The sequence below is a fragment of the Kwoniella pini genome, chromosome 6, assembly GCF_000512605.2.
Source record: "Kwoniella pini CBS 10737 chromosome 6, complete sequence".
NCBI lineage: Eukaryota > Fungi > Basidiomycota > Tremellomycetes > Tremellales > Cryptococcaceae > Kwoniella > Kwoniella pini.
The window spans coordinates 508,319-521,385 of NC_091721.1; the positions used below are offsets into that span (position 1 = coordinate 508,319).

General features: G+C 40.1%; 6 protein-coding genes across 6 annotated transcripts; 4 read left to right on the forward strand and 2 right to left on the reverse strand.

Moving 5' to 3' along the window:
- Positions 1-913: 913 nt before the first annotated feature.
- On the forward strand, positions 914-1,424 carry I206_104649 (uncharacterized protein; the record flags this gene model as incomplete). The annotated part of the gene is made up of 2 exons (XM_019153952.1): positions 914-1,113; positions 1,178-1,424. The coding sequence occupies 2 exons, from the start codon at positions 914-916 to the stop codon at positions 1,422-1,424; spliced, it is 447 nt and encodes a 148-aa protein (XP_019012692.1).
- A 261-nt stretch (positions 1,425-1,685) lies between these two features.
- I206_104650 (60S ribosomal protein eL18) lies at positions 1,686-2,416 on the reverse strand (the record flags this gene model as incomplete). The annotated part of the gene is made up of 3 exons (XM_019153953.1): positions 1,686-1,721; positions 1,795-2,166; positions 2,252-2,416. The coding sequence occupies 3 exons, from the start codon at positions 2,414-2,416 to the stop codon at positions 1,686-1,688; spliced, it is 573 nt and encodes a 190-aa protein (XP_019012693.1).
- A 1,307-nt stretch (positions 2,417-3,723) lies between these two features.
- On the forward strand, positions 3,724-7,680 carry I206_104651 (uncharacterized protein; the record flags this gene model as incomplete). The annotated part of the gene is made up of 5 exons (XM_019153954.1): positions 3,724-3,848; positions 3,907-4,778; positions 4,851-4,916; positions 4,975-5,211; positions 5,276-7,680. The coding sequence occupies 5 exons, from the start codon at positions 3,724-3,726 to the stop codon at positions 7,678-7,680; spliced, it is 3,705 nt and encodes a 1,234-aa protein (XP_019012694.1).
- Positions 7,681-8,614: 934 nt separating this feature from the next.
- On the forward strand, positions 8,615-9,950 carry I206_104652 (uncharacterized protein; the record flags this gene model as incomplete). Its single annotated transcript, XM_019153955.1, has 3 exons — positions 8,615-8,826; positions 8,911-9,325; positions 9,396-9,950. The coding sequence occupies 3 exons, from the start codon at positions 8,615-8,617 to the stop codon at positions 9,948-9,950; spliced, it is 1,182 nt and encodes a 393-aa protein (XP_019012695.1).
- A 198-nt stretch (positions 9,951-10,148) lies between these two features.
- I206_104653 (uncharacterized protein) lies at positions 10,149-11,091 on the reverse strand (the record flags this gene model as incomplete). The annotated part of the gene is made up of 3 exons (XM_019153956.1): positions 10,149-10,520; positions 10,584-10,759; positions 10,842-11,091. The coding sequence occupies 3 exons, from the start codon at positions 11,089-11,091 to the stop codon at positions 10,149-10,151; spliced, it is 798 nt and encodes a 265-aa protein (XP_019012696.1).
- Positions 11,092-11,644: 553 nt separating this feature from the next.
- I206_104654 (uncharacterized protein) lies at positions 11,645-12,946 on the forward strand (the record flags this gene model as incomplete). The annotated part of the gene is made up of 4 exons (XM_019153957.1): positions 11,645-11,735; positions 11,793-12,472; positions 12,590-12,808; positions 12,893-12,946. The coding sequence occupies 4 exons, from the start codon at positions 11,645-11,647 to the stop codon at positions 12,944-12,946; spliced, it is 1,044 nt and encodes a 347-aa protein (XP_019012697.1).
- Positions 12,947-13,067: the final 121 nt, after the last annotated feature.

The window sequence follows — 13,067 nt, forward strand, 5'->3', positions numbered from 1 at the left end:
GTTGACTAGCCCCTAAGGCTATACAACGGATCCCTATAACTCCGTCATGAAGCACGGATATATGACAGCGTAATATCGGAACCATTCGCAATATAGAAAACTAATCGCTAGTTTTAAGGTTACCCTCAGCGCTAGTTAACCTTGTATCTCATACTTGAACCACCCACTTAAGGCGTCATCATTTTTAAGGGACCACTAGTATTCCGTTATGCCTCTTATCTTATCTGGATTTTCTTGATCATCATACATCTTGCAGTACACGAAGAAGTCAAGTTGGAAGATGAATATACACAATGTCATATTCAATTCATCTTATCATTCCTGAAGACCTTCGAAAAGGTGGAAGACGCCTTGTAGATCAAGGGTATACGGAGCTAAACCATGGGGTGAAACTCGAGTATTTCGTTGCTTTGGACTGTTGGGGATATCGACCTGATCTTCCCGGCTGGCTTAGTTGGCAAAGAAGCGCCTAGCGATTCCATGTCAACTATCACATCAAACCTGGAAGGTACTTGTAAGTACTTGACGTCGGCATGGGTCTGTAGTGACTATTGATCTGACAACATCTATGGATACTGTCCGATTTAGCTCTCCCTTCAATCCCACCACAAGGTCTCGCTCCGCCATCACCTAGTCCTGACAATCAAAGCTCTGGACCATCCTCACCTACGGATTCCTCGTTCAGTAACTTGACTCTATCAGTCAATGCTACGAAAGCCATCTTCCGTAATCATCTATGAGATATGTATCATGGAATTGCCACAACACCCGAAGGTGAAACCAAGTCTGTCCTCGTACAGATAACTTCGGACGCATCTTTTCCTTCATATAAGCTCAAGTCCCCACCCTCTCTTGATACTGAAGAAGAATCATATGCCGCCACAAACATAATAAAACGTGTCACTAGAGAAGCATGGTTTTATCAAGTTTATGGATACGAGTTAAGAAATATCAACCTACCTTTTTGGGATGCTATAAGACCACCACTTCTAGTCATTACACTGTTTGGGGCGAAGATGCTTCATTGTATGTCTTACTTGTAGAAGACCCTGGTGAACTTTTCGCGAATATGGACTACAAGATAGGGGGACCCAACTCTGGACCTGAATCTGAGTAAGTTATCATATCCGAGATTTGCCCTTCTATTGGTTAACTAATGAGAAGAAATGGATGATAGACCATTCAGGCGTCGTATTGCCGGACTATACGAATACCTTCATTCCCGTCAATTCTCTTATGGTATTGAATTACTAGCGGGAAACGTTTTTTACGATAAAGAAAAAGATGAAATCAAATTGGTAAACCTTAATCCCGCAATGCACATCGGTGACCCATGTCTACGCGCCGAAATTCATGAGAGAATAATAGAGAGGGAGAAGAAACATGTTAGTTGGTACCTCGGTTTCTCGTCGCATCCTTTTTGAATGCTTTCGAGGCATTGTTTCTAAACATTATGATCCCGTTGTATGTTTGTTTAGTGTAATAATCACCGTATTTTGTTGTTGTTCCCAATTAAAAAAAGTAATGTAATGTATCTTAATATGAGCATACCAATTCAATCGATATATGATGCATGAGAAGAACGTAACGTCTCAACAACTCTGACACAATACTGTGCCAAGAAGTATCCTCCCATTGATCCAAATCCAAAAACCCTAAATCCAAACCAACTAACAATAGTAGGTTTACTTGTGGGTGGACTTGATCTTGAAACCTCTGGACTATAAACGGTAAAGAAACACCAAAATCAGCAAATATCTTACAACAACATAATAATATGAGTGGTGAACATACCTTTCTTCGACCTCGGGCTTGCTCGAATTTCCTTCCTTTAGATGCAATGTAAGGTTTACCACCTTTAAGAGGTCCACCGAAGTGTTTAACGGCCTCTCTAACATTTCTCTTTCCTCTGAGTAAAACAGTGTTTGAACCTGTTGGAGCTCTAAGGGCGAGTTGATCAAGAGTAATAGCTTCACCACCAGCAGCTACGATTCTTTCTTTGGCGGCAGTTGAGAATTTAAGGGCGGCGATTGAAAGTTTTGGTAATTCAGGTAATCTCTCATCATCCAAAATAGTTGCTACGGTAACAATGGTTTTGGAGTTGTCTGGGTTAGAGTTTTTAGTCTCTTTGACAATTCGAGAAAGGGAAATAGGTGGTCGGTTAATCTATTCCAAACGAAAATATTTTCATCAGCACTTCCCATTCATTACTCCAAAGTTCTATTAATATAAATTATGCTAAATTACCCACCTTGCTCATGAACAATCTTCTAAGAATGACTCGGTTGAATTTAGAGTCAGTTCTTCGAGCCAAGAATCTGTAAAGCTTGACAAGTAAGAGGAGGTATGGGTCCTCAGACTTGGGAGCTTGTCGGTTTCCCTTTTTGACGTGGTGGTAACGGAGATCGATACCCATCTAATGAAGTAATTGATTACAAGTTGACGAGTAATTGAAATGATTATGATTGCAATGGTTGAAGAAAAAGAGGTCAAGTTAAAATTTCATTTATCAGCATTAACTCCTATTCCCGATCATATCATAGTAGCTCCTCATTTCCCAACATTCCAACGCCATTCATTCGTGCAAATCCACTGTTATATTCCATACGCCTTTGATTCCTCTTTTGCTCTATCATATTATGAAGTTCCATTGTTTGATCCTTGTCGTTGATGTCGATGTTGTGAATATTCATGCTGTAACTCCATATTCCTTCTATCCAGCACGTAACGTTTTTCTATAATCTCCTACTTCTCAAACAAAGACAGACAATGTACTCACTTTGTTAGCTGTTTTATTTGAACCTACCGAGGATAGAAGAACAAATTCAATTTAAAACCTTTAATTATCTAAAATTGGTACGAACCAAACCACGAACCACCTGGTAGCAAGGATGCAAGTTGCAATTGTTGCACCGAATCAGAGCCAATGACACCCAAAAATCATGTACAGTGTGATTGAGAATTTCCTACAGTGGGACAACAGTGTATATGGGAAATAATGCCATGTTCGGAGAGACGGTAAATGCCGCTTGCACAGGAGCGATTTTAGAGATGTGGCACAAACAGAGAGTTTACTTCCATATCGCGCGGAGTCTTATCGCCGATGTACACGATTAGGGTCGATCAACAGTTTCAACGCGTTTTGAATAACTGCCTTGGTGCCTTAATCAAGGAATCCTTTGTTTGCATGGAGAAGCCCGATTAACCGGATCATTCGAGGTTGAATAAGTTGAATGATAAACAATCACTTCTCCTTTCGCTTTCTCATCTTACGCGCTTCTAACACAAATACCCAACACCAGACATTCAAAACATTCAACATGTGAATAAGAGGATGTCAGATATATCGACGGATCATAGAGTAATGACGTTGAGATGAAATAATGGTAATGTTGTATTTCCAGCTGACATTGAATTGCCACCTGAATCAAGCAAAATATGCATCCATTGCCTTCTTCCTTTCCCTCAACGAATATGGAAAAGTTGAATGATATTCTACATGAACAAGTCTGGCCATGATCACCAAATGATGAAACCTCATTTGTTATTACGATGAATTGACCTCTCTTATTCCATTATCAATTGCTAATATCAGTCTTCTTCATTCCTCTATGAATCGTCATTGCATATTGTACTCAATCTCAGCCACCTGTAATCATATTTGACTTGGACCTCTTGCCTTGATTGCAAGAGCATCAAACTCTAACGGCTCCTACTTCAAGGATGACACTTCGGAATGCAACAAAGATCGAAAAGATCATTCAGCGTAGAAGTAAGATAGCTCTTTTAGTCCTGCTTTCAGCATCTCAGGCAGTACAGGCAAGCGATAATAGCTCAGTCACGCCAAGGTGAGTTCTGTCATCTCCTTCAAATTAAATGGCATAGTTCATCATGAATGTTCCGCAGATGGGGTCATGCATCAGTATATATACCTTCCCCGCCTACCCTTATAATCCAAGGAGGCAAGACCGATTCTTCCTCTTCATACACCTACACCTCATCACCAAACACCGGAGAGATGTTAATCTTACCGCTTTCGTCTGGCTTCACGACTTCCTCTGCACCATTCTTATCCTTGGATCCATCTTCAGCACCTACATCTTCCTGGCATACGCTCTCGGCTTTCACACCAGACAATGAGACATGGGAGATACTCTCTTTCGGTGGAGATGGAGGAACACTTGAACCTGTACAAACGGGATCCAATTCAGCTTGGGTTTTGTCTACAGATGCGAAAGTCTCCATGGTATATTATACGAGATTACCAATCGGAGGTGGTCAACCGATGAGAAGGATCCACCATTCCGTATCTTCTAGCTCAGATGGCAAGGTATATATAACAGGAGGAATGAAAGATGATGGATCAGGATCCACTTTTTCGGATGTGTATTCATACGATTCAGCTACGTCAATATTCTCGGCTATGCCAGGTCTACCGATAGGACTATACCACCACACATCCATACTACTGCCAAATGGGACCCTCTTAGCCATGGGCGGAGCTTTCACTTCTTCTTCGACTGGTGGGGCCGCTCTTCAGGATTTCTCGATCTTATACTCGCTCGATACTGCATCACCGTCGTCTACTTGGAGTGAAGTGTATAGCAATGGGGAAATACCGCTAGGTAAAAGAGGAGCTAGTCTTGTCATCGACGAGGAAGGCTCAAAAGCCTTCCTGTTTGGTGGAGCGGATGCTACATTGACAGAGGTATACGGCGATGGATGGGAATTGAATTTAGCAAATTGTGCATGGAAGAAACTTGATACTGATCCGTCGAGTGCGTATGAGACCTCCTATCTTCAATGGCATTCAGATTTACTGACGAATCGGGTACTTCCTTGTGCGATAGGCATTGAAGCCAGATTCGACCATACAGCCGTTTCGATAGGCGGGAGTCAAATCGCTATGTTTGGAGGTAAGTAGGTATACGTATGGTGATGTAATGAGCGGCATCTGACATATGAGATATACAGGATACGGTGCCGATGGACCAGCGGACTCTGCAATGCATATCTGGGACACCTCCTCGAACTTATGGATCAGCGATTTCACTCCGACCACATCTCGTACGGTCTCGACCACAGCAACATCTTCGGCTAGTGAGTCTGCCATTCCATACGGCACTCTCTCTGCCCCTCACGGCGTAAATACCAGGACAAAGTCTGCATCCGGGTTGGGTCCTACACCCGCAGGTGCGACTGATCACCCTTGTGCGTAGTATTCACGATCACTCGATTTAAATGAATTGTAATTGATTTGACTTTTCGGTCATAGCTTCGACATCTGCTTCCGTCTCAGGTACTCCCACCCCGACCGACGCCGGTGCTCACAGTCATGCTCTCACCACCCCCATTAAAGTCGGTTTGATTCTCGGATCATTGGCCCTTGTAGGAATATTGTTTGCCTTGTGTTGCTGGAGATACCGTAGTCGAAGAACTGCAGTTCCTTCTAACCTTGCAGCCTGGCCAAGTAGCGGTCCGAGAGGAAGGACTCCATCAAGACCATATGGCTCAAGAGAAAATGGTGGTCCTGGATTGATGGAAGAGCTCAGTCCGGAAAAGCCTGAAGGCGGTTACGAAGCTTGGGGAGTCAGGGAGAAAGGAGTCTCGATTGGTTTGGGTATGGGAGCCATAGGAGCGACTCTGCATAGCATCTCTAGTAAATTCAGTGGAGCCGATAGAGGGGACCCATATGCAGAATTGCACGATGTCACCTCACCTCCCGAAGAAATATTAGGCGGACCACTTAGGAAAACAGGTAGGAAAATAGGCGATGGAATTAGGTTAATTGGACCTAGACCGGAACGTCAAAAATCGTTGTATTACAGCCCGTCACCTGAAAAACCGGTTAGACAAGCTAGTATCATTCGGAACTCGAGGATAGATATGTTAAGAGAGGAAGATACTCGACCATACGGATCGGGACCAAGTAAGCCTGAGGATGAAGAACAATTAGATTGGGCAATGAATTCGGATGAGAGCGGTAGAAATTGGAGATCTGCGAAATCCATCCTGGACAATCGGCATTCGGATGACGATGATGACGGAAACTCTAACCAAGACCCGTTCCACGATAGAGCTGACTCTTTCGACGATGATAAGCCTATCCTGCCTCCTCTGAGGGGCGGTCCAGTGCCCACACCTCACGAATCACGTAGCGATCTGGGTACTTTCGACGAGATTGCAAGTATGTCAAACCCATATTCCGACGTCTCCAGGAATCGATTGTCAACTATATCACACGACCCTTCGCTGGAATACCATTTACCCACCCTTTCACCATCCGACCCGCTCGACTTGGCCGGCTTACTTGTTCCTCCGGTTATTGGTGGAGCAAATCGATATTCCCAATCCTCTATTCCTACATCCGCTCGCTCAGGCCTTTCAAATCGTTCGGCTCATTCCAACGCTCTTTCAGATGCAGAAGAAGGTATAATACACCAAGCGCGATACGTTCACTCTCAATCACCCACTCTCGTCTCACCTTCAGAAGTTGCTTACGAACCTATTAAGCGAAGCGAATCGTTTTTCAAGAGAATGGCTGCTGGAGGTATAACTTCACTTCTCACTTCGGTTTCTTCGAACAAGTCAACTCCTCAAAAGAAAGAACTGGATGTCAAAGATCCAAATCCCCTTCCTACGCTCTGGCCGGTAATCTCAAAAGATAATTTGATCTCGCCAATATCCCCTGAAAATTCTTCCGCCACACATCCACCGACTAGCTGGAAAGGCGACTTGCTTCCCATCAATAACGATCACGGTAAGGGACCTAGTCTATCTTCTTTGGCTTCTGCAAGGTCAATGAGAGATATGATCTTAGTTCAGAGAGATGCTACGAGCTCAAGTATGGAGAGTGAAGCTGTCATCGAAAGATCTACATCGCCTGCGCAGCACATGGATGAAATATTTACTAATTCCTCACCCACGATAGAAGAGGGATACTCCGCCGACAGGCCAGACGTGGCAAGTCATAGTAGACATCCAAATGGCTTAAGAATGACTTCACCCGACTTTAGGGAAGGTGATGAGACTCCAGGTGAAATCGTTTTCAATGGTGCAGATTTCGCTTCTCCACCTATACTGCCATCGACATACCTATCGTCAATGACCACAACTGGCTCTCGACCAGAGTCGGAACGTCGAAAGTCGTCCGATTTAAGTCTACCTTCAACGCCTAAACATGTCGAATCGAAGTCACACAAGTCATCTATAACTGATGAATCTCACCTGCCACCATCTAGGTCACCTGTTAATACTCCCTTGGTTCAACACAGAAGACCAGTAAGAGACGTAGTCAATTCAATCAACAGGAGAGGAGGTTCAACGCCTTTCAGCTTACTGAGTCCTTTGTCTAATTATTCACCAGCTTTGGATAGGAAAGTGTCCACGAATACTACCGGACAATCATCTAGCGGTCCTAATACTACAACACCTAGAAAGAACAAGGTAGACTCGATAGCAGAAGAAGATGATCCATTTAGTACACCTAAAGCTAAGAGACCCATCACTATACATGGAGTCGGTTCTGAAGGAAGGGATACTTTGGCGTCCGACCGTGCACGCATGAGCACGAGAAATATTTCAGGAGCTGGAAATGCTGATAAGAGACCTCAAACGATGTGGGAGGTGATCAAGAGAGAGCAACTTAGGGTTGCTAATCCGGATCATTCGAGGAATTAGTGGACATGAGTCCTGAGATGAACAAATTTTGTATTTTGATAGATGAGGTCTAATTTACGTTGAGTCGATTGATGATCTGGTTACTTTGATTTTCTATTCTAGTTGCGTGTATGTATACAAAGGTAATTTGTGAAATTGGGGTCTATGCAGCTAATGCATCATTGCTAAACAAGAAAGATATGATAAACAATAACGCTTTTTAAAGTCATACATTGCTCTTTGATCAAATAGAGAAGCTAGTGCATTATTAAAAGCCTTTGAACTTGATCCGAATCCACCAGAAATTATCATCAATTGAAATTCAGATTTGTAAGATCTATTTGCCCCGCTTTTTTCCATAACAAAGAGTTGTATTTTTCTCGATGTGGAGTTCTCTTCTAGAATAGCAAGTCCACCTTGTATATATGGAACGACCTTGGTATAAAATTGCATTATTTTGCTCAAATTAGTATGACGAGGACGAGAGACAAATGACTAGAACAGCTGTGATAGATGCTGATTCGATGTCTCTGAGCCACGCAGGTAAGCTTGAGTCTTGAAAGCGGTACATTCACATGTCAAGATGCCTACGCCTGGGTTCTAATCCCTTGTAATCACAAATCATTGCTTGTCCCGCCAAATCAATAGGACTACATTCTGAACTCATTGAGAGCTGAATGATTAGCATAGCAACTAGAAGAGGTGAAGCTAACCAAGAAGACAAGTTTACGTCATAATCACGTGACAGTTATAATCGTCACTAGTACTAGTAGTATATCCGAATTCGCCCCGATACGCTCATAAGGCAACCAAATTCCATGGGATGGTCCATTCATTGATCAACAACATTCCCAATCAATATCCTTACTTACTCCACACATAGCATAAGAATAACAAAGATATCTTGATTCTCAGTACTATGTTAATCAGATTAACTCATTCAAGAAATATCACAATGTTACGACGTAAATTATCAGCAGGTCTTTTAAGACCAACTTTACCCAGTCCACAAGCTACACCAATATGTCCTCCTTCTCCCGTTAGACCTAGATCAAGATCATTAGCTTCTGCAGTCTTACTTTCAAGTCAAAGGAATTGGAAATCTGAAACTGTAGTCACTCTTAAGAGCGAATTGAAGAAAAGAGGTTTATCTCAACAAGGTAATAAGTAAGTAGATTCTATTTTGTTTTCCGCCAATTGCTCGAAATTGGCTATATACGATGGCTCAGGCTGACGAGAATATCACTATAGAGCAACATTGGTAACAAGATTAGAATCATCAGAAACTTCTAATTTACTTGGTCCTTTACCACCTTTCCCTTCTTCCACCAATAACACTAATGGAAATTCAATTCCTAATGGCATTCGATCCATATCTACTTCAGCAACACTTTCACAACCTCCTAAATCCAGTAAAAAGGGAACCACATCTTCTCCAGCTAATTCCTCTTCCACGGATACCAAAGAAGATCCACAAGTGTTGACTACTGGACCTCAAATCTCTTCTCAGCGAACAGAAGCAATTAAAGTCGATCCAATCGAACCTGAACAAATTACTGTCGCTCCTGGTTTACCTCAATCAGATGTAGCCTCTTCCAGTTCTGGTGAACGATTGGATTTAAGATTCCCTGGTAGTCAATCTGAACAGGAAGTTGATCAGGTCATTGTAAGTTATGATTGATTATTCCTGAAGTCAAACATCGTGACTGATCATTCAAAAACTTCTTCTTTTGCAGCCTCTGACTCCTGATAATTTCTCTTCGGGAGTATCTTCCGATTCAGCACCATCTCTTCCAGCTCCAAAAGTACTTACAGTCGCATCAGCTTCAACACACTTGGAAGGAGGTCCTGTTCACGGTACACATGAATCAACTGACGCTCACGAATTCGAAAAGGATAATGAACCTTCTATAAAGGATCTTCCAGGATTAGGCGAAGCTCTTAGAAATGTTTTAACATCTCCTGCAAGAGCATGGACAAATTCTGGTATAAAATTACCAGAAATCAATCTTCCTAAATCTTCAGAATCGAAAAATGAATATAAATCTGAAAAGAGAGGATTAAATGATGATGAGAGAAGAGGTGTATGGGTTTTAGCTGGAGTTTTAACTTTAGGTCTTGCTTTAGGTGGTGGAGGAGGATCAACAAAATCTAAAAAGAGTTTGAAAGAAAAAGCTAATGAAGCTGTAGAAGCGAATGGAATACCTGGAGCTAAAGTAGTTAAAGGTGATGCCAAATGGGAGAAAGCTAGTGGTGCAGGTGTAGTGGGTCATGGTGCTAGAAAAGATTAGTTCGCTCATGAAGTTTTCCACGATCACTTAAACGAAATAAACTAAGTATTTACCGTATTTTACGACTTGTCATTATATATAAAGTGCATATTTTATCAGGATTTACAATCAAGAACGCGTTTTTGAGAATCACTGTCACACTCTTAAGATCTCGTTTATTAATACAGCAAAAGAAAAACAACAATAATACAATTAAATTCAATAACCTATAACAGGACATTTATTTACCCATTCATTTTGACCAGGTAAACATTTTTCCGAAATGAACCTTCCAGTATCAGATCTTAAAATTGTATAACAACTTAAATCTTCTTTTACTTTATATCCTTTTGAAGGATTTTTTAAAGCATCAAAAGGTTCTTCAGTAGGCATAAAAGCAGGTCTAATTATAATAACTTCATTTAAAAAATTCGATTTAATACTTTCAATATTTGATTGTGAAAGTAATGATTTAGGTGGTTTATCTTTTGATGAATTTAAATTTGGTAAGAATTTTGAAGATTTATGGAATAAATATTGTAATGACATTTTATCTTGATGCGGTTTTTCTAATAACCAAGAATAAAGTAACTGAATAAAGATTTTATAATCAGCTTTCTTGGAGAGTAACAATCGAATTGATTTATTACTCACTCTCATAGCTAATGGCATATCTTTATGAGATTCTCCTATACCCATTGAACTAGTAACTATAACTCTAGGTTGATAATTTAATTCTTGTAAAACATGTAAAAGAGCAATTGATCCTTTAGTACATAAATCAGGTTGATCAATCTTAATACCAGTAATTCCAAATGAAGGTGTAGCACCTATAAACAAAAAGGTTTTTTAGAAAAAAGTATAAGCAATTATATAAACGAACCTTTGAGTAAAAAGTTGTGTCAAACTTACCAATTGTACTAATTACTAAATCAACTTTTCCAATTTTAAATAAATTCTCAACATCATTTTCATTGGTTGCATCACCTTTTATAATTTGGATTCTTCCATTTTCAATAAAAGGTTTAATTAATTCATTTTTATCAAAACAATCAGGTTTTCTTAAAAGTAGAATCGTATTCCAATCTTTAGTTGTTTGAAGTAGATTAAGTAATGTGAAATATCCAATACCTTTCGAAGCTCCTAAGAATACAGCTAACATGTTGAAGTATTTGTTCGTTTATTGCTATGATTTGAAGTTAATTTGGTTGAATCAATCTTATTGTTGTTGTGTCGAGTGATACGAAAGACAGGTATTTTTGGTCAATATTATCCTGCCTTTTATAGGTTTTTCAGAGCTCATGTCCGTTGTATATTATCTTCGAACAACTAACATGGCCTTTCGGCATGAGTTAGATCACATAATACGAGTAATTCCTAAAATAGAAATATGTCTTGTATGTCATGTCGCCGATCACATCGATAAGCGTTAGTTAACAAACAGATGAGGTCAATACCCGACACCGAGTCCGACTCCGACGCCGAATAAGGGTAGTATCAGAGTGATGTGGCAATCTTTTTAATCAAAGTTAGTAATTTAACTCGGTGTAAACGTGTTAAACGGCTATTAATATTGCCTCGGAAGACAATACCCGGCTCAATTAAACCTCATTCATCACCACCCGGGGCAAATGTCATTATCAATTATCTTGCACATCATTAGCTCTACTCATGAATAATATCACGCCGGACACAGGATACTCACAGAAAAAGAAATGCCACCCCCCGAGCAAGCTGAATCATCAAGGTCTTATCGAAATCCGACCGTTGAAGAGGATGATGATGATGATCTAGATGATTTGGATGGTAAGTGTTTATCCTCCTTCATTGCGGTAACTTGCTAAGATCAAACGCTATATATAGATGTTTTAGCTTCTTTCAATAACACCTCAAAACCTTCAGCTTCCACCGCAGTACCCACACAACCGTCTGCCTCCCACAATCGAGCTGCACCACCTTCTGATCTGAATAATGACAACGAGGAAGATTTCGAAGCATCATTGATGGAAGGTATGGATGCCCTTCTCAAGCAATTGGCAGGTGATCATCCCCCTGGGCCAATGATAGGGAAATCTACTGAATCGATACCGAAATCGTCAAATACTCCTGGTGGAATAGGACTAAGTAAAGAAGCCGAAGAAGAAGCTTGGCAAAAAGCTTTGGAAATGGTTTTAAGTGGAGAAGGATTAAAAGCTATGGGATTAGATGAATCTTCAAATATAAATTCAAATAAATCAACTGAAACATCTTCAGTAAAAGTTGAACCTTCGATAAATAAAAAATCAAATTATGAAGAAACTTTAGCTAAAACTTTAGAATCTTTGAATATTGCAGGAAAAAAACCAAATGGAGAAAAAGATAATGATTTATCAAATTTATTAGCTTCTTTAGGAGGTGATTCTGATTTATTAAAAGATTTGAATTTAAATGGTATAGATGGAGAAGGTGAAGATGGAGATTTTGCAGATGTTTTAGAAGGTATGATGAGACAATTAATGAATAAAGAAGTATTAGAAGAACCTATGAATGAATTGGCTTCAAAGGTGAGTTACAGTTGACTTTTTATTGCTTTCGTCCAATAATCTAATCCACTAAATCAGTGAGATTTGATTCTCGATGATTGAATGCGCTAAATCTCTTTTCTTGCTTTTCTTTCTCAGTATCCAGCATATTTAGCGTCTCCTCCTTCTGAAATATCGAAAGAGGATTTATTGAAATATCAAAAACAAAATTTAATAGTTCAAAAAATAGTTAACACTTTTAAGAAATTAGATTATACAGATGAGAAAGATGGTAAAGAGATAGCAAATTTAGTTGGTGAAATGCAAGATTTAGGTGGACCACCAAAAGAAATTATGGGTGATTTACCAGAAGGTTTTGTGAGTTATCCCCTGATTATACAATATTCCGACATGACCGGAGACAAATCAAGAGCAAAAACATGCTGACCTATGTTTTGGTAGGATCTTGGTGCATTAGGTGGATTAGGTAACGAAGATGGATGTACAATTATGTAAATTAATATTGTAGATCTTTTTATAAATGCATAAATGAGATATGATAATGATAAATTAACAAAGACCAGAAGAAAAACAATGCACAAATAAGATAACGAATCAAGATTAAAAAAATAAACAA